The sequence below is a fragment of the Aplidium turbinatum genome, chromosome 1 (assembly GCF_918807975.1).
Source record: "Aplidium turbinatum chromosome 1, kaAplTurb1.1, whole genome shotgun sequence".
NCBI classification, from domain to species: domain Eukaryota; kingdom Metazoa; phylum Chordata; class Ascidiacea; order Aplousobranchia; family Polyclinidae; genus Aplidium; species Aplidium turbinatum.
In genome coordinates this window covers 13420898-13441702 of record NC_137472.1, presented here as the reverse complement: position 1 = coordinate 13441702, position 20805 = coordinate 13420898, and the positions used below count along the sequence as shown (strand labels likewise).

General features: G+C 39.6%; 1 protein-coding gene across 2 annotated transcripts; it reads right to left on the bottom strand.

The window, feature by feature from the left end:
* Nucleotides 1-896: 896 nt before the first annotated feature.
* LOC145770480 (UDP-glucose 4-epimerase-like) lies at nucleotides 897-12388 on the bottom strand. Of its 2 annotated transcripts, none has more exons than XM_082582153.1 (7): nucleotides 12339-12388; nucleotides 8905-9103; nucleotides 5786-5863; nucleotides 4560-4795; nucleotides 4033-4185; nucleotides 3723-3831; nucleotides 897-3473 (listed from the first exon to the last, which is right to left on the bottom strand). In XM_082582153.1, exons 1-7 carry the CDS (start codon nucleotides 12345-12347, stop codon nucleotides 3319-3321), a joined length of 939 nt encoding a protein of 312 aa, XP_082438279.1. In that variant the 5' UTR covers nucleotides 12348-12388; the 3' UTR covers nucleotides 897-3318. The 2 variants fall into 2 exon arrangements, with proteins under 2 accessions (XP_082438279.1, XP_082438270.1); XM_082582144.1 differs by lacking the exon at nucleotides 12339-12388 and adding an exon at nucleotides 10353-10485.
* Nucleotides 12389-20805: the final 8417 nt, after the last annotated feature.

The following is a 20805-nucleotide window of genomic DNA, read 5'->3' as shown; positions in this document are numbered from 1 at the left end:
CCATGGGTCTCTGGTTATGACTCAAACAGCTCGCGTTTAGACTAATGTAGGCCTACCAAGCTTAAGCTGTACCAAAAAATCTCACAACAGAGAAACTTGGCACCTCATTGCTTCCAACCGTTAAATATTTAAAAGTCATCTCAAACATGCTAGGCAATAGGTTTGTCCAGTGGCGGATCTATAAGATTAATCTGCAAATACACACAAATTAAATTTTAATTACCGTAGTGGCACATTATTATCATCACAAAAATTTTAAAGTCATCAACTACAAAACGTGGGAGCCAAAAACAAGACATGACCAAATAAGGCGACAAGAACTGGAAACAAATTGCGAGGGAAAGTTTTCAACAAAGAAATTTCATTATCACAATCTGAAATCTTGTAGCCTACTGATGTTTTTTATTCATTTAGGAGAACTTTGAAAAAAAAAATGTTTTCTTTGCATTGATTCCAAGCATGACGTTTGACCTTAACCCATAGAACGCATCTGACAAATGTTGATAAGCCTGTTCCGCCTCGTTAGCTCAGTGATTCCGCGCTCGACTTAATATCACGCGGCGCTGGTTCGACTCTCGGGGTGTGCGCTTGAGCAATGCATTTCATGACTGCTCTCCATTCAACTCGGTAACCAGCCCTGCGCCAAAAGCTTCTACAAGTTTTCAAAACTACCAAGAATAACCAATCAAGGCTTTGTCCAGTCCGAAGATAAAGATTCAAAACCAACCAACCTATTCTGATGCATTTGAAACGAGATGCGATGAGGTAAGCAAACGAGTAGGCTAGGCTTAGCTAAACAATAAAGCTTGGATTGCATGGAAATAGAATTTTTAGAAAATTGTTTCTGATAAAACACAATTTTCTTACAAGATGTATCTCAGTATAACATGAAACCGTTAAAATGCCACATGAAAATGCATGATATCCGCTTCGTAACAAAGCAAAAATGACAAGTCTTCACGAAGTCATAAACTTCGTGAAGATCCGTGATTACTTCGTGATAAAAATTTTTGGTGAAAACAATATTAAAATATGTTGAATTACTCCGGTGGGCCTACAACATTGCGAACGAGCGAACAAACATTAAAAGCAAAGATCACATCCCAGCAGACTCGCCTTATTTTTAATACCGATTGTTTTCGAAGCTTTTTTTGCGCTGCTGCACATTCTTACTGCCTAGTAGTACTATTCCAGTTTTAATCCGGTGATGTTCCCCAAGAGCTTAAAAAACACTCAGTATTAAAAACAACGTGAGTGTACTGAGATATGATCAAAAATCTTTCCAGAAAAACTGTTTTCGGTATTGCTTTAGCAATGTCTTAGCCATACCTGGAACATCTCTTGACACATAATATGCCTTGAAATAACGATTGAAAATCACTGCTGTAACGATTACTGTACTTTGTAGGTACGGTACCGTAAAAATAAATTAATGTTGAAGACACAAAAAGCATACGGTAGCTAATCAAAAAATAAATAGGCTTGGCCCAAAATGTAGAAACTAAACTCACAAAGCCATGTACAAAAGTAAACATATGCATAAACACATTGCTTGACATTGATTAAAAGTAAGTTACAGACGTCATTGCGACCCTAACGCAGTAATAGTGCTAGGTTTAGAGAAGTTTTTGCAAGTTGGGACCAAATCATTACCCAATCGCCTATCATAGACTCTACATTGTAGAAACACCAGAATCAAAGCATGATGCCCAGACATTTAATTTGCCTCAACAAAATGCTGGTATCGTGTCAAATTCATTAAGAAGCAGATTCGCTACTTTGCTACAACCCTAAACAATAAATCATGTATAACCTGTTTTGAACTAAAGAACTTAGGTCTCGTTTGCGTAGACCGGTCAGCACGACAGAAAGCGACGAAATAAAAGCCGTTGCAAAAAGCAAGTAAAAGCTCATACAGCGGTGCTTTCATTAAACCATTGACTGCTGGTACAACCAACTGTTGTAACCAGGGCTTTGGAATGGGAGTCAGTGGGATTTTGAAGTCGGAGTCGTTAAAAAACGATAAAAAATAAAGTTTTTGCTTGCAATGCACTTTTTCAAAATATTGTTTCTTAATCAAAAAATAGAAGTGTTGGTTCTTGTCAGTTTTGTGAAAGTCGACGTTTCAACTTTGATTACAAATTTAATGAAATTATTTTCTTTTAAACTAAACCCTCTAAAATCTGGCAACACTGAAGCCGGATTCGGCCGTTATAAACTGAGGAGTGGGAGTGGTATATTTTTCGCCCGACTCCACAGCCCTGATTTGTAACAACAGCTGGTAGCCTACAACCAACAACAACATTCAAAAGATTTTGGTTCAACACAATAAAAGAAACAAGTCGACAGATTTAGCCATGGTAGATTTGATTAATCAAAAGGCCGTGGACTTGATGTGCTTTCCTACGCGCGTGGAATATTACTTAGTAAAGAGTACAAGATTTGCATTTGGATAGTTTAGTCAAAATGTCTGTAAATGCGTCATCGAATAACTACTACGAAAAAGATTTACAAAATTATAGCCGTAGAGAAAATGATTTAGTACGATGTGAAGAGCCACTGTGCAAATCAAGTCGGAGCTAGAAGCCTGATAACAAAAACGAACACTCAAAACATATTGGCGAAACAATTTCTAGAACAGTTCCACTACTTGTGCAGTAACTCTTACAGGAGCGGTTCAAATATCATATAACGTGCTCGGGCGTAAGGAATTTCAGCATCAACATAGTGCATTGCATATAGGCTGATAACAAACGTTAGATCTAGGGGGGAGGGGTTGAAGAAAGCAATATAATGTAAGTACGGTACATGATATCTCAACAGCTGCTTGCTGTGGCATGGAACGTACGGTATTTCAACATTGTTTTTTTTTTCAAAGTGGAGTTTAATCTTAGGCACGCCTAACAGAATTATGCTGTTTTCTTGGGTAACATCCACACAGTGCACGCGTAGATGAGATGGTCAGTCTAGGATGGTGCTGGTTCACGATCTGCACTTAGAGCAAGATCAGTCGCGTCTGTATTAGTTTTAGATAAAAATAAATTTCTGCACACTCACACTAGATTAGTTTATGAGTTTGTGTACCATAAGATATCAAGCCGAGGTAACGAGTAAAACTGCGTGTTTCGAATTACAGAAACTTGGTTAAACAAGGTGACGGTTGTTCAATGTTCAGGTACGAAAAGCGGAACGCAGATCATGTGCCGATCTCTTCATTTCAACAAGCGTGTATGTGAGTGAAGCCATTCCTAGTATCGACATCGGTATAACATTACCTAAGCAAAAGCAATTACAAAAATAACTTGATTTTATCTAGAGTTAAACTTTCTGTTCCGCTTTTTGTCCGTAGCCATCCGCATTCATGGTCTGCCAGCGCCACAGATCTGCACACATGTCCTCCAACGTGAGCTTGGCTTTCCATCCCAAGAAATCTTCAGCGTAACTGGGGTCTGCATAGACACTTCCTATGTCACCTGGGAAAGGAAAATATTGCACATTAAAATCGGGATTTTTGAAAGACACGTACAAGCAACAAGTGGAAGCCGCAGTCAGTAATGGAACTTGAACTTGGAACTGGTTCGAAACCTTGCCAAAATCAAACTTCAGAACAAGCTCTCAGTCTGAGGGTTAAATATTCACACAACCTATCCTCGTTCGCATTTTCCAGGTTTAAAAAGGATTTTCTTTGTAACTAGTCGTAATAATCACTGATACGCACATACCTGGCCTGCGAGGTGCATAGTTTAAAGCAATTTTCTTGCAAGAAACTTTCTCAAAAGCGCGCACAGCCTCCAATACACTGGTACCAACGCCTGTTCCAAGGTTAATAGCCTGAGATGAAAGTAAATACTAAATAGGTCATATGGATTTTTAAGTTAGAATACCAGATGCACCAGACCCTTTTTAGCATGTACCAAACAATCGCTGCAAGAAAAAAACTGCCCACCCCAGTAATGGGGACAAATCCGAGTTTGAAGTTGGTTTGGGTGATAATAACGCGGTGGAACGCAAAGTAATGTGGACGTGACTTACCAGACAGCCATTGAGTGAGCTCATGCGCTTCAGAGCGGCCGTGTGGCCTTTGGCAACGTCAGTGATGTGAATGAAATCACGCACGCCAGTGCCATCTTTCGTGTCGTAATCTTTTCCATACACATTGAGGTGAGGAAGCTTACCAATTGCAACCTGTATTCAAAACAAGACATTTTTTAGCAAATGTTGAAAAATCGTCACATTCAAAGTGATCATAATGATGTTGTACACTGTGATTCCAAAATAGCCGTTTACAGGTTAAATTACAATTGAAAAATTCAACAAAATGTGATTTAAATTTTGTACGAGAAATTTAGGTAGCAGAACGTTTCAACCACTTCCAGTTCTCCATCTAGTTCTCCGCTCAACCTGCTGCCTTGTAGGAGTTGTCTCTTTAGGCAAAGGCTAGGTCCTCAGCTTAAAGCTGGGATTGGCGTCAGCAAGGGCATGCGACTATACATCTTTGCCAAACACTACATAATGCAGCCATAATCAAATCAAACAAGCCAAAAATGCATGGCGCTCACTTGTGAAACATATGGCATAAGGTTGTTTGGGGGACCAAGAGGATCTTCGCCAATTAGACCAGATTTGTGAGAGCCAACCGGGTTGAAGAATCTCAATATGCAAATTTTCCAATCCTTTACTGCTTTAGCTAAATCCCGAAGTATTTCTTCAATAAAAAACTTAGTTTTTCCGTATGGGTTAGTGAGGTCATCACCGGTAGGGTGGGTTTCATCAATAGGTAATTTAACAGGATGACCTAAAGAATAAAATTGTTACTAGAGTGAACACTGACGTGAGAAAAGCTCGAATTGCGTGCTCCAGAACAAACTATTAATTGTTGGTTGCAATGCATAGCTAAGTCTATAAATTTTGTTTTATTCAGGCTTATGGATGGTGGTTGAAGATTTATACAGTATTAAGTAGGTGAGAAGACATGAAAGCCTAATTTCAAATATGCCAATGTGTGTCTTGCCAAAGAAGTGGCCAAGTGAAGATGCTTACAAGGATACCGGGTCGACATCACTCAACACACATCTGTCTCCTGCCAAGACATCTAATGGCATGCAAAATACAATGAATTCTTGAATTTTGCACATCACATGCGAATTAACAGCATCCTTCATCAGGAACTAAAACCTACTAAATTTGCATACTTGCAAAATGTAAGGGTGCCTTTCTTGGGTCTGCTACTATTCGGTGAGTTCCTAACCTCTAACCCCTAACCCTAAAACGGCAATGATAATTAGGCTACGGTACCCGATAATTAAAAAAAAAAAAAATTGAAAAAATCCCCTGTTAAGGGATCGGACTCACCGAATCGGACTCACCGAAACGGGCCATTCCGGCCTTACTTAGCTATATCTTGTGGACAGAGTAACTTTATTTAATATATAACGCAACAGTTAAAACATGAAACGTTAAACACTCACCCAAAAACAGAAATGTTAGGGCAACAGCATGTTAATTGAAAACCTTATTACAAAATTAAAAACAATGAAAACTATTAATACTACAAAAAAGTGCTCAATGCTAAGCAAAAAGACAATCAAAAAAGACAATCAAAATAGAGAATCAAATAGATTCTATTTGAATAAGACCTTCTGATGATCCGTTAGGTGAAACAATTTGTAAAGGCTTCAGATAGTAATAACTATATTTGATTTATTACAAAACTATGTAGATAAATGCAGTTTTTGTGATAATTGCCACTCTTTCTTAAATTTGGGTTTAAAGGTTTAACGCTTACCATACACTGTAGCAGAACTACTGAAGACAAGTTTTTTGACACTATGCTTTTGCATACATTCTATCAGATTGAGTGTAACTGTAAAACAAAATGAAAAGTAGCAATTATAACTGTTTACATGTAAACTAAACTTTCGTTAGTCAAGAGAGAACCAAGCCCATTCATTCAATTCATGTCCCGGGTGAGAAGCCAAATAGCAAAATGATTTGGCACCAGACAGTGGACTGGAAATAAGCAGTACAAGGTCATACTTCAATAGAAAATAGGCTGAGACTATTGCAGATTTGGGTGTTCAAATACACAAATTAGAAATTCTATAAAAAGATTTACATGACACTGGGATATACTATTTGACAACCGTTAATGTAAGTTTGGCATAAATGTACTGTTTAAAGAGAAACACTGTGATTTAAAGGCAGAGTATAATCTGTACAAAAGCATGTCCCTTCTAAGTTGTTATATATATTTATTAGGGTGCATCAAACGCCCTTAGGTTCTTGGATTTTAATGCCTATTCTCTCAAATGTTACAATGATTGGTAGAAGTGTGTATGCCAAAAATGAGTGCAATCGGAGGTGGTCCTGGGGGGCCACCGGCCACTTTTATATATTTAGGGCCCCTTAGTGGATCCGCGCTATGTAAAAATTTTGATTTTGTTGTCATACATCCAAACCTAGTCATGTTTGGTATCAAATTGAAGGTCTTGATGAGAGGAATACAATGAAACTGTCTAAGATTCTATTTAATTAAACATTGCAAACTTAATTAGTCCACCCAACGTAATTTTCACCCTACCAGCCACTCTGAAATTCCTTTGTAACAGTGAACCTAATTAATCTAGAGATATAGTCACTACCTGGCATAGATCTTATTTGTGAACCACTTTGTTATTGCTTAGTAGCAACCTATATAACCTGCGACACTTTAACCTGGTTCTTAAATATGTGAAATATTGTCAAATGATTGTCTGTAAGAACCTTCCAGAAGCCTAAAAGGGTCCTTTCAAATACCTGAACAAGTCCACATGTGGCATTGATTAGTTAGATTAGTTGATGGAAGGATGGTAGATAACACACCTTCAGGCAAAAACTTATTTAATAGACCTTTTTATATACAGCTGCTGCAAAATGATTAGGACCTAAAGTATTTTAAGGATTTGCAGTACAGTACAGCTGTACTGTATTGCAAACCCGTAAAATACTGCTAGGTCCTAAGTCATTTTGCGCCAGCTGTATATTGCCAGTATAAATAAATAACGAGGTCAAAAAAAGCTTAGCATTTATTTATTATTATTAAATCTTGAGTATTTAGCTAAAATGTGAACTTGCTTACAAGCTGTAACAATGGAAGCTAAGAAGACAAGACTCTCAAGGGCCATGTTTGGTCTTGGCAATGCTGTTACAGAAGAAGATGGCACAATGACAGGAGTCCGCCTCCCAACTTGCTGGCAGGTTCTTCGATGTGTGATGTGGCATATCCAGAATGAAATTGGTGAAGGCAAACAAACACCGCCTCTCAAATGGAAAGCTGCCAGCATAATCCTTAACCAGCTGAAAACATTCTATGGTAAAGCAAATATTCCTATACTTTCTGACCAGTAATGCTGCAAACTAATACTTGACCTTCTTAATGACAATAACAAATTGCGTCAAATACCAGTTTCTCACCGAGAATCTGCTAACACTTTGGCTAAGTTGCATTCCATCAATGAACACCTTGATTATGATAAGACCTTTGGTGTATGGACAAAAGATGCAACGACAAGCATTAAGAATGAGGAAGATAGAGAATTTTTAGAATCTATGAAATCTGACAGAGCAGCCTCATTTGGTGGTGTTGACAACAAGAAAGCTGCTAAAGATCGAAGAAAAGAAAAACGCCTCTTAGCGGAAGCTTCAAAACGGCAACGTCATGAATCATCCAGCATACAAGTGGTAAAAAGTTCTGTAGCCTCTGATGATAGTGCCTCTGCACTGCAGATAGCTCCGAAGAAACTAAAGAGGTGCTTGGTGGCTCTTATGTCAGTCTGCTTCAAATGCCCCATGGCTTGATCTGTGCTTATACAAGACTCTGCTCAGCTATAAAGCTGTCAACTCAACAATTTCAGTCAATGCTGTGACTGCCTTTGATAGACATTTGTAGTATCTAACTCCGGACCTAGTTGTTTTGGCACTATTCAGCAATGTAGTACCTCAAAAGGAGCGCCGTGCCCTTGCAGATGCGTTGCTGGCCATACAGCCAGATGAGTTGCCAAGCATGCCAAAATATTGCCATAGTTCTAAATATGGTAAACCTTGGTTTGCAGTCAAACTTCTTCACCTGGATATTACCTTCCTAGCAGAGGATGTTGACACTTGGCAGAACAGTGAACAATTCCAGGCAGCCAAGGCCATTGTGGATGGGCTTAATGTTGTGAATGACCATGCAGAGAGAGCAGTGAAGCTCACAACCGATTTTGCCTCAGCTGCAATAAGAGAAGACCACTCCCAAAATCCTCTTCAAGTAGTTGAATGCAACCGCAAAGCGAGGGCTAATTTGCGGAAACAAGCAAAGTTGGAGTAGTGACAATTGGCGTTGTGATAAATTTTTGATGAAAATGTGAAAAAACGTAGATTTACCATACATTGTATGACAAATCGCGACTACATAATTGTGACAAAAATGCACATTTACTTTGTATGACAAATTTTTATGCCTCATATCAGACAATTCCTGAAAATGTATGTTTTAACTATTTTTTTGAATGAAAAAATCCATCGAACCATCGTTTCTGAATAAAATTGTTACATAACTTTGTTATATTTGTATTCCTCTCATGAAGACCTTCAATTTGATACCAAGCATGACTAGGTTGGGGTGTAAAATAACAAAACCTAAATTTTTGTATAGTGCGGCTCCCAGAAACGACCCCAAATATATAAAAATGGCCGGTGGCCACCCAGGACCACCTCCAATTTCACTCATTTTTGGCATACGCGTTTCTACCAACAAGTGTAACATTTGAGAGGATAGGCATTAAAATCCAAACATCTTTTTGAAATCATGGGGCGTTTGATGCACCCTAATATTTATTGCGCCTCTTAAAATTGATATGGAAATCAAATAACAAAATCACTTACTTCCTAAATTTATTTCATAATATTCCAGGGGTTTGGAGATTGACTGTGTCACAGACTTAAGACCAGCTAAATGCATTACAGCAAAGAATTTGAATTTTTCAAACACTTGATCAAGTTTTTCCACCTCCATCATATCAACATTAAAATATGGGACCTTTTTTCCTGTGATCTTTTCCACTCGTTTGATGCTTTCTGGAACCTTAAAAAAGTATTTTTAAGCTATATTATATCATATATATTTAAATCAATCATAAAAATTAAAATTTTGCTTTTTATGATTGCATTTGTAGCTCCTGTGGGCTCTGTATAATTCAGTATACATTTTTCATAATTGGTTCTGGAATCGGTTGATATCAATCAGATTTGCACTCTGTTGTTCGCCTAATTTCGTCAGCCTGGCCTTACTCTCTTTTTTTTCCAATGTGTCATGTTGGCTTGTGCTATCAATAAACTACTGGCACTACAACTTAGGATACATATAGACCCCATTCTCTGCTCATCCCCTCCACTACCATGCTCGGGATGCCGTTGCACCATTGCAGCTGTAGTGTCATCATCATCATAATCCATCATCGGTTTGTTCCCCACTAGTGGGGACTGGGAGTGGCCGATTGTTTTCGTGCAGCAATTGTTTTAATCCCTTTTCTCCATTTCACCCTGTCCCTTGCATCTTCCTCCTTCAGTCCAACTTTTTTAAATTCATCCTTCACTTGTTGTTTCCACGTTCTTCTCGGATGACCGCGTTTCCTCTTCCCATCCACCTTTAGATCTAGTGCCACTGTATAAGTGTATATGGGTAGCCCATCTTTGAATAGTGCCGCTACACATTTTTTTAATACTAATATGCCTTGTAAACAAGCAAGTATATGTATATTGTATAATAAAACAATGAAAACTATTAATACTACAAAAAGTGCTCAATGCCAAGCAAAAAGGCAAAGCAGAGCGAATTAAATCAAATATAGTTATTACTATCTGAAGCCTTTACAAATTGTTTCACCTAACGGATCATCAGAAGGTCTTATTCAAATAAAATCTTTATTCAAATAGATTCTATTTGAATAAGACCTTCTGATGATCCGTTAGGTGAAACAATTTGTAAAGGCTTCAGATAGTAATAACTATATTTGATTATATTGTAATGTATAATATATATTAACTTCAATACTATACAATGTACAAGCATTCCAAAAGTTTGCAAACCAAAAGTAACACAGATTAAACAATTGCCACAAACCAAACCATATGGTTCAAGTTTGGATCTGGAGTATTTATCCTGGATGAAGAAAATCTGTTTAGGAGAATACTCCTGACAATTGCTGCATACTTGTCAAGGATTTATAATTATATCATTCATATAACAGTTATATCTTTGAGATAATGATGACAAGTAAGACCGAATCAAATTAACCAAGCTTTTAAGAAGTTTCATTTTTTTACAATCTTACATTAGTGTGAATGTCGACAACAACAGGAAGGTAACCTTCTTCTATCAATTCAACGACAGTGTGACTTCCAATGTAACCAGCACCTCCAGCCACAAGAATGTATTCTCCAGAAGTCATTCTTATTACAATTTTAAAAATCTTAACATAAAAGTAATTTTATAATGAGATACAATACGCTAAAGCCTTTATCAAATCATCAACAACAAAGCCAATCATGTCATATAAAATTGCAATTCTAAGTGCAATGATGCATTATATATAATCTATTTTGCAACTTTATATATTGCTTTTCAACATTAAAATTTAAATGAATAATTTAATTCCTAAGTCTCAACATAGACCATTGCTCATTACCCTGAAAATTGATTCAATCCAGTCCCAAGCTAACCTGTGAAGAGGTGAAATTTTTGCAAGGCAAACTGGACCAAGTTTACACTCCTGGTTGAAAAGAAAACCTGCCATCTCCCAGAAACAACTTCTGACGAGTTGGAGAAGTCTTATAAAGCCTTTTGAAAAACCTTACTCATGGCAGCAAAGAAGAGCATCCTCTGTAGATTCTGTCATCAGTTTATTTCTACCTGGGATGAAGAATGCAACAAATGCTATAATGCGTTCCTGGATTTAAAAAAACGGTGAGGAAACATCAATGACTGCCACTGATCTGTTGGAACACCTCAACTTAAAGCGTAAACACTAAACAACCATGGGAAGATCCAGTACAAGGCACTGACTTCACCGACTCAAGCAGAGTTGCATGGAAATGGTTGTTTATGCCTTACAGGCCGCAGCTCCAATCCTAAATGATGCCGTATAAGTGCTGATGCCATAGTGCAGTGCTACTCAAACTTTTTTACCCCGTGTACCGGCTGAGCACCTTCCATCACTTGGTGTCCCGGTCAATTTCCAAAAAAAAAGAGCAAAGTCATTAGTACTTTTGTAACAAATACACAAAATAACAAGTAAACAAACGTTTTTATTAATGGTCTTTCGAATTTTGATGCGAAGCGTGCGCTTGCTTATTTGCAACCAGCTTATCCAATTGCGGTTCAATGGAAGACAATGCTACTCGAAGAAGAGCATGGATATCCAACGCGTTTCTGTATTTTCCCTTTAAACAGCTCATGGTAGAAAAGCCGGCTTCACATAGATATGTAGAAGGGAATGGAAGCTGTGTTTTAATAGCCATGGTACACAGTCTCGGATATTCTGCTTTTATTTTGACCCAAAAGCTTGCAAGGGAGTTTGATTCAAAAGATTTTCGCAAACCTTCATCAGCAGATAGATCCAATAATTTATCTTTTAAATCGACACTTATATTTAACTCTTCTACGTTTACAGTTGGTGCAAATGGGTTTCGAATCCATTCATTTCCTCTTCGTGGATCTTTTTGTTCCGGAAAATAATGTTGAATACGTTCCACCAAATTTGACAAATGTTCTGTGGCAATATCTTGAACACATTTTACGTCCAAATTGTCTCCAGCATCGTCAATAACAGTAGCTAACTTAGGAAACATGTCGTTACAATTGTTCGAGACTCGAATCTTCCATGCTTTCAGCTTTCGTTGCATGCCGTCAATTTTATCTGCTGTTGCAAAAAGTGAAGCATTTTTTCCTTGCATTGAAGTGTTAAGGCCATTCATAATAACGAAAATGTCAGTTATGTAAGCTAGCAAAGCAAGCCATTGTTCATCTAGCTTAAATACGATGGATCATATTTTCGAACAAATGTTGAACGACTTCTTTTTACAGCCAACACCTCAGTGCTTCCAGCATTACTTTCGTTTGAATCAGAATCATCATGTAGGTCTGAAACTGATTGTCTCTGTTTCATATATTTGTCCATAGGACCACGCTTTGCCATTTGTAAAACTTAGCTAAAACTATACTTTTTATAGGCTAATATGGGCTAACAGCTAACTCACTTTTTAAAAAAGAACAAGGTTTATAGCTTCAACAAAACTATGTAAAAACATGCTCAACTCACTACAATCATCTGATATTTTGAAGTCAGAGTGTGGCCGATCGATTGAGCCTCTCACTTCTCTACTCGTTACTGGACAACAATTACAAAATAACATTTCTTTGTGACGTAACTGGAAGTCGTCGTAGTAGCGGGCCACCAAACAGTCTATAGCTGGGAAAGCAGATTGAACATTATCGTTGCCTAAAAATTATTATATAGACGTTCTGATCAACATAAAACAAATTACTCAATTTACAATTTCTCCTAACTGACCGCGTACCAGCAGCCAAGTGCTCGCGTACCGGCACCGGTACGCGTACCGGCGTTTGAGTTCAACTACGTACCGTAGCAAATACAAAATATGCCCATGTAGTGAAGCAGGAATGCAGCCAGCTCTGGAACGCCACAAGCGCACACGGCCACTTGTCAGCCCCCTCTAGCACCAGAGAACTTGCATCTGTCATCAAGCAAGCAGGAAAGCTCAGAGGCCTGATAAGTGATAATATCCCTCCAGGATTCCTAAAGCACTATGGCCTCAAATGTTTGACATGATTGAAAAGATTCTATTCTAACCCTCCAAATATTCTGGCAAATCAAACCTTTTTGCCGGAAACCAGTGATGGGCAGTGCAGTCGGCCCCGCGCTTAAGAACGATGTTCCACATGCCACAAGGATTATGATTATCACCCTTACTATTTAACATTTACATCAGTGATATGCCAAAAACTATGTCACGCCAGTACGACTATGATGATCTAGCACTACTCCATTCTGACAAGTACTGGTATGTGGTAGAGAAGGCGATTACAGACGACATGGTCTGAATTGCAGATTATCTGAAGTTGTGAAGGTTGAAATTGGGCCTGGCAAAACCCACTGTCTCAATTTTGTAACATGGAATGCATCTGTCTATTGTTAGTCTTTCTTAATGGAAACCCACTCTCACACGGGTGCAACCTAGTTCGTACCCTGAAAAGATCGAGAAAAAAAATTCAAAAAAGCCGAAGTCGCTGATTGCAGTTTCCGCAAACATTTTAAAAGGGTTAGGGTTGAGATCGGAGTTTCCGCAAACATTTTAAAACTTCCGGTAATGATCCTGAGAGTTTTTGTTTGTTTGCGGAAACTGCGATCGGCGACTTCGGCTTTGTGCTATTTTTTCTCTCAATCTTTTTAGAGAGAAAATTTTAAAATGTTTGCGGAAACTGCGATCAGCGACTTCGAATTTTTTTATTTTTTCTCTTGATCTTTTCAGGGTACAAACTGTTCAGGGTATGAACTAGGTTGCATCCTTCTCACACAACCTGTGTTCAACCTACTTAGGAGTAAAGCTCGACCAACGATTAAGCTACAAACACCATGCTGAATCCCTCCATAATAAGCCTATCAGCATGCAAAAACTTGCTGAAATGCTTACCAAAACATGTGAATTGAAGCGGTACCTCTAAATACCCATTGTCAGGCATTGTAGGCATTGTCGGGCATTGTCAGGCATTGTCAGGCATTGTCGGTTTTTTGGGGGGTTGTGGAGCATTTCTAGGGGTTGTGGAGCATTTCTAGGGGTTGTCGAGCATTTTCAGGGGTTGTCAGGCATTGCAGAGTAGCTACTTTCAGGCATTGTCTAGAATTTCCAAGCATTGTCTACGATTTCCAGGCGTTGTCGATCATGATCAGTGGTTGACGGGTTTGTTAGGCATTATAGAACATTTTCAAAATTTTCAGGGGTTGTCGAGCATTTTCAAGGGTTGTCAGGCATTGTAGAGTAGCTACTTTCAGGCATTGTCGATAATTTCAAGGCATTGTCTAGGATTTCCATCCATTGTCGATCATTATCAGTGGTTGACGGGTTTGTTAGGCATTATAGAACATTTTCAGGCATTGTCGAGCATTTTCAGGGGTAGTCGAGCATTTTCAAGGGTTGTCAGGCATTGTAGAGTAGCTACTTTCAGGCATTGTTGATAATTTCCAGGCATTGTCTGGGATTTCCAGGCATTGTCGATTATTATCAGTGGTTGACTGGATTGTTAGTCATTATAGAACATTTTCAGGCATTGTCGAACATTTTCAGGGGTTGTTGAGCATTTTCAAGGGTTGTCAGGCATTGTAGAGTAGCTACTTTCAGGCATTGTCTAGGATTTCCAGGCATTGTCTACGATTTCCAGGCATTGTCCATCATTATCAGTGATTGACAGGCTTGTTGGGCATTGTCGAACATTTTCAGGGATTGCCGAACATTTTCGGCGGTTGTCGAGCATTTTTAGGGGTTGTCAGGCATTGTAGAGTAGCTACTTCCAGGCATTGTCTAGGATTTCCAGGCATTGTCGATTATTATCAGTGGTTGACAGATTTTTTAGTCATTATGGAACATTTTCAGGCATTGTCGAAAATTTTCAGGGGTTGTTGAGCATTTTCAGGGTTTGTCAGGCATTGTAGAGTATTAAATGAACGGAGCACGTAAAAATTGCGAGATGAAACTACAGCCCTGATCAATTTTAAGAAGGCAGAGTATAGTTATATAGAGCCACAGTAGAACACTAAAAAAACTAGCTGCTGCTAACAAACTTGAAAAACTGCAGCTAAATTTGCGAATTAGTGTTTTTTTTCAGAATTAGTGATCCTCATAGTGATGCATGATTTAAAAAAACATTTCAAATTTTTTTGTTTTACTTATGGCAATAACGTAAAAAAATTGAGGGGTTACCGTAGTTCGCCCGCAAATAATGACGTTGGTCCAACGTTTTGTACAACTGCACACCAACATTGGAAAGAACGACTTCCTAATTCTAAGTTTTTTTGCATTTTTATTGTCCCATTACAATTGTAAAGGGAATACCATGAAGCAAACTTAAACAATTCTTCGAAGGTATCTTCAATTAAAATATTTCAAAAGTTGGCAAAACTACATTACCCTCAGCCAACCCGAACAACCGTCAGCCAACGTTGGGCCAAGGAAAAATGTTTACTGGGTAGCTACTTTCAGGCATTGTCTATAATTTCAAGGCATTGTCTAGGATTTCCAGGCATTGTTGATCATTATCAATGGTTGGCAGGCTTGTTAGGCATTGTCGGAAATTTTCAAGCATTGTCGAACATATTCAGGGGTTGTCGAGCATTTTCAGGGGTTGTCAGGCATTGTAGAGTAGCTATACTTTCAGGCATTGTTGGGCATTTCCATGCATTGTCTAGGATTTTCAGGCATTGTTGATCATTATTAGTGGTTGAGGGGTTTGTCAGGCATTGTCGAACATATTCAGGGGTGGTCGAGCGTTTTCAGGTGTCAGGGGTTGTCAGGCATTGTAAAATACTTTAGATTCTTTCTGGCAGGCATTGTCGGACATCTTCAGGCATTGTTTAGGATTTCCAGGCATTGTCGAACATATTCAGTGGTTGATAGGTTTGTTAGAATGCCTGACTACCCCTGAAAATGCTCGACAACCCCTGAAAATGTTCGACAATGCCTGACAAACCCCTCAACTACTAATAATGATCAACAATGCCTGGAAATCCTAGACAATGCATGGAAATGCCCAACAATGCCTGAAAGTAGTTACTCTACAATGCCTGACAACCCTTGAAAATGTTCGACAATGCCTGAAAATGTTCTATAATGCCTAATAAGCCTGTCAACCACTGATAATGATCGACAATGTCTGGAAATCCTAGACAATGCCTGGAAATTATCGACAATGCCTGACAACCCTTGAAAATGCTCAACAATCCCTGAAAATGTTCGACAATGCCTGAAAATGTTCCATAATGACTACCAAACCTGTCAACCACTGATATTGATCGACAATGCCTGGAAATCCTAGACAATGCCTGGAAATTATCAACAATGCTTGAAAGTAGCTACTCTACAATGCTTGACAACCCCTGAAAATGCTCGACAATGCTTGAAAATGTTCTATAATGCCTAACAAATCCGTCAACCACTGATCATGATCGACAATGCCTGGAAATCGTAGACAATGCCTGGAAATTCTAGACAATGCCTGAAAGTAGCTACTCTACAATGCCTGACAACCCCTGAAAATGCTCGACAACCCCTAGAAATGCTCTACAACCCCCTTGAAAAACCGACAATGCCGGACAATGCCCGACAATGCCTGACAATGCCCGACAATGCCTGACAATGCCCAACAATGCCTGACAATGCCCGACAATGCCTACAATGCCTGACAATGGGTATTTAGAGGTACCCGAATTGAAGTGTGTGAACAGTAAAGCAAAGGTAAAGTAGTTTCACCCTAGCCTATGTGTTTGGTTGAGTCCTGTCTTTGTCATGAGTTGCCAAGGTTGGTGGGGGGGACTTGTATACCAGCTCCCACAGTCCTCCCCAATACACCACCTGGAGTAGAACTACCTCGGAAGGAATGTGTGAAGCTCAATCGCTTGCAGACTGGGGTAGGCTGCTTTAATAGTAGCCTAACGTGTTTAAATGGGGCCTCGCCGACTCACTATCTTATGTGCATGTGGGTTGTAACTCACATTTTCAGACTGCCTACCACATTATCTACCAATGTCCTGCATACGGGCCCCAGGATAGATATGGGTGCTCTTTCACAAGACGCCCTGTTGGTCAACTGGACAAAATGATGACGTGTCCAGTTGACCAACAGGGAGTCTTGTGAAAGAGCACCGATATGTGGACCTAATAATGCTCGATAAATACAAAATATATTGGCTGCGATGCCTGAATTTAATTAAACAACGTCACCTGCGGTGGCCTCTAACGCAAGATTCAAGAAGATCAATTTAAAAATTAAAATGTAACAAGAAATTTGACGTCATTTAAAAGAATCAACCATCATATCAACGCAGATATGGGGTAAAAACAACAAGTGCTGAAAAAGTGACAAGTTTAATTAATTGTTGGAATCTTATTTTCAGACTGAGAAAACTTCCTTGCAATTATAATCTTAGAAGTTTTGCATACTTGTGGAGGCTCCGAACCACTGATACAGATCCGATCAGCAACATTAACCCTGCGAAGTTTCCACTTGTTGTTGTGAATGAACCCGAATTAAGTAAGCCAAATGGTAGAGCCATATATGAATTGCGTAAACTGCTGGATGAGGATGAGCAATCATTATAATGGCTGCTCCACATCTTCCTATTTAGCCCGAGTCACGGACTCACGGTCGCTGCTTGAGAGCAGTATAAGGCAGATTTTTTGACTAATGGAGTGGCGAAGAAGGAAAGTGTTCGAACGAAGAAGAAGCCACTCTAACAGACTCCATTTTGCTGTGCTTCCGCAACACAATTAAGAGTCGAAACAAGCTCAATTTAGATTCAGATTCTTTTTTGTTTGTTCTAGTACGTAAGCCTACTACAGCAGGTATGCATCAGTTAAACTACATTGGACAGATTGGCCTACCAGTGGAGTAGCCAACAGTGACCATTTTTGGATGTTTACTTAAACAACGGTAGGCTATACGTGAGAAGAAGGGGTGTTCTTCCGGCCATCAGCACAAGGCTGATCACTCGCTAGTGCAGAGAGCAGCAGTTGCGCTTCGCTAACCATAACGGTGTAGCTTCCACGCTAGCCATTAAGACCTCCAATAAACGATAAGTTTATTGGAGGTCTTAATGGCTACGTGTCTACACGTGTCTAGTTGTCTACACGTGTCTATCGCTGTCTATTCGATGCTACAATCGGCTGCCCAGAAACTTATCATTTATTGGAGGTCTTAATGGGTGGTTCGACTCTCTTCCTCGTGGAAGACCCCAATTTTATCCGCTCTGCCTACTGGCAGACCGGGTATAAGAGTCAAAGTAGCCTACCTGCGCGAGGACGCGTGAAGGAGACGTGGCGCTGCCCGGCGGTCAATTACTGCCGGTTCCAGCGTCCACACGCGACGGGTCGCCCGGTCCGTCGCAGGGCTTCTTTCTGGGCTATGCAGAAAGAGCCTGTCTTCCTGACCCGCTCCGCCATTCTAAATTTGCGGACGGGCCATATAGCCTAGTGTTTCGATCCACACTCTCCTTCCACAGGTACCTCGACTCCCCAGCCTGGCCCTCGATCGCGACCTAAGCTGGTGGACTTAAACCCTTCGGGTGCATCGTCACCCCATAAATCACGCCGCCGCGGGGTGTGGCAGGCCGGTTTCTTAAAGTCTTCGACCTGGCTATGTTTGTTTGTACTCTCTCGCCGTGTCAATCTTTTGTACCGTGAGCTACTGATGCGAATAAAACAGTTCAACACTACTGATGAGCCCAGCCTCATGGGCGAAACACGTGTCTATCGTTGTCTATTCGATGCTCCAATCGGCTGCCCAGAAACTAAAGGTAGGACCTTATTGTGGTAACAATAAATACTGTAGATCGCTCACCTACCGCCACCATTTGGTGTTACTTATGACTCACTGCATAGAGATTTTTTGGGAGCATATTGTGACGTTGTAGTAGGCCTACTGTGGCACGAAACAGCTTATCCGCTTTCGAGATTTTGCTCTATTTTGGTAGGCTACCTTAAATCTAAGTTGTTTCTGGTAGAACACAAGTGACCTACCCCGCTCTGGTGACCCCCGACGTTCAGAACAATGCAGGGCACCCATACCGTTGCGTGTCTCGGGCACACCAAGCCCTCAGACACTGGTGGGGTGGGTTTGCCTAGTTCAGTGTTTCTCAACCTTTTGTGGTTCACGACCCCTTTTAGGTGTTTAATACAGCCTGCGACCCCCTTCCTGCTAGGTTTTCTATAGATAGCCTATACAAATTAGCACAAAAATACATTGCAATAACACAAAAATACATTGCATTGCAAATAGCCTACATTGCAACATTGCAAAATACAGCACAAAAATACATTGCACAAAAATACATTGCAATAACATTTAATTTCAAAGAAAAGTGAATATCACAACTTTTTAATGCGACGGTTGACTCTGCAACTGCTTGGCCAATTTCGAAATTAGTGGTTGAGTGCTTGATAACGCCAATCTCATATCATCTTCAACTTTCTTTCGATTTCTTGCCTTCGTTTTGATATGGACAAGAGCTGAAAAACCACTTTCGCAGAAGTATGTTGTGGCAAATGAAAATAATATTCGAACAGCTAGTTGAGATAGTTGTGGGTATGATTTACGCATAGCACACCAGAACTGAGAGAGTGGCATTTCATGAAAAACGTCACATGTGGAAGAATCATTTTGAAGATCATAAAATTGGTCTTGTAATTCGTCTGGAATATCACCATCATCCAAAGCAGCAGAAAACGGATTTCGTACAAACGCGGCACCTCTTTCTTTGAGCTCAGAGAAATATCATTCTACTTGAACAAACGATGATAAATTGGCCTACAACCGAGCTACCCGTTCTCTTTCGTAACAGTGTAACCAATCAGTCACTTGCTACGACATTAATGTGTAGCGGACGCGGTAGTTAGCACGCGCGCTCATATGCAGCCGTCCGTGTTGACGGCGACATTTCTGGGCAGAACCGAGATCAGAACTGGCGAAGAATGACCAGGACACGATAGTCTTCTTCACTGTCTTATCTTTTCACTGGCTTGACGGAATAATACTTGACACAAGATAGAATTCTTTAAGACTGCGTTGTTTATTAACTTGACCACTAATTCCAAAAGAACAGAAATCCAAACATAGCAAAAAGAAAACACCGAACTATTGACAATCCCACTACCGAAATACTAGCATGCTGGCGTAGGGGAAGGTCTTGACCTACGAGCCACTTTTTAGATTTTTTGCGTTAACTTTTTTTTTGCTGAAGATAGAACGCTCAAATTTTTAAAGCATTTAACATAACTATTGGGGCAGATCATGGGGAAGTTTCAGATTAATACCTATAATAGCGTATCAGTTATGAACATTTCCTTGAAAGTCTCCAAAGTGGCTCAAGGGTGCTGCTGGTAATGACCCATAAACCACCCCGAATTACCCATGAGCCATGAGGTTATTATTACACTATATAGTGTAAATATAGCCACAGCTTAAAATGTAGGTATAGTAATATTAAGATTACATGACAAAGCTAAGAAACCCAGCTTGTGATGAATTTGTAAGCGCGCAATCCAATCTTTTCATTACCTATTAAGTATTTATACTCTCAACTGTTAAGTGAGAGATATGAAATCACAAAGGTTTAGTGTGTGAAAACATATTAATTTTAAATATGATTTGAACATGCCCTTAACCCTTAACCAAGCTAAATTACACTTAAACCTTACAGCATAATACAGCCTATACAGTCCTACATACTATGACATAATGGCATCACCCATGAACCATGGCTCAAGAGTCATGCTTCTTGGTGGTTCATGGGTCAAGACCAGCCTGATTGGTATGCTTTGCATCAAAATTAAAAAATTAAAGCAAGTTATTAGCCACAGTCTAACTAAGATTCAGCACTAATGCCTACCATTGCATATATGAAATAGAGCTTCCTGCACTGAGCTAAATCTTAGGTACCAGAACAAAAAATCAATGGCACCAAAATTTTACTCTGGAAGGCTCAAAACAGAACTTCCTTA

Coding starts and splice junctions, on each gene's coding strand:
- LOC145770480 (XM_082582144.1), bottom strand. CDS start 10,469: ATGACTTCTGGAGAATACATTCTTGTGGCTGGAGGTGCTGGTTACATT. Junction 5,864..8,904: donor TTATGAAATAAATTTAGGAA/GTAAGTGATTTT, acceptor TTTGTTTTACAG/TTACACTCAATCTGATAGAA. Junction 4,186..4,559: donor TTATGCCATATGTTTCACAA/GTGAGCGCCATG, acceptor TTTTGAATACAG/GTTGCAATTGGTAAGCTTCC.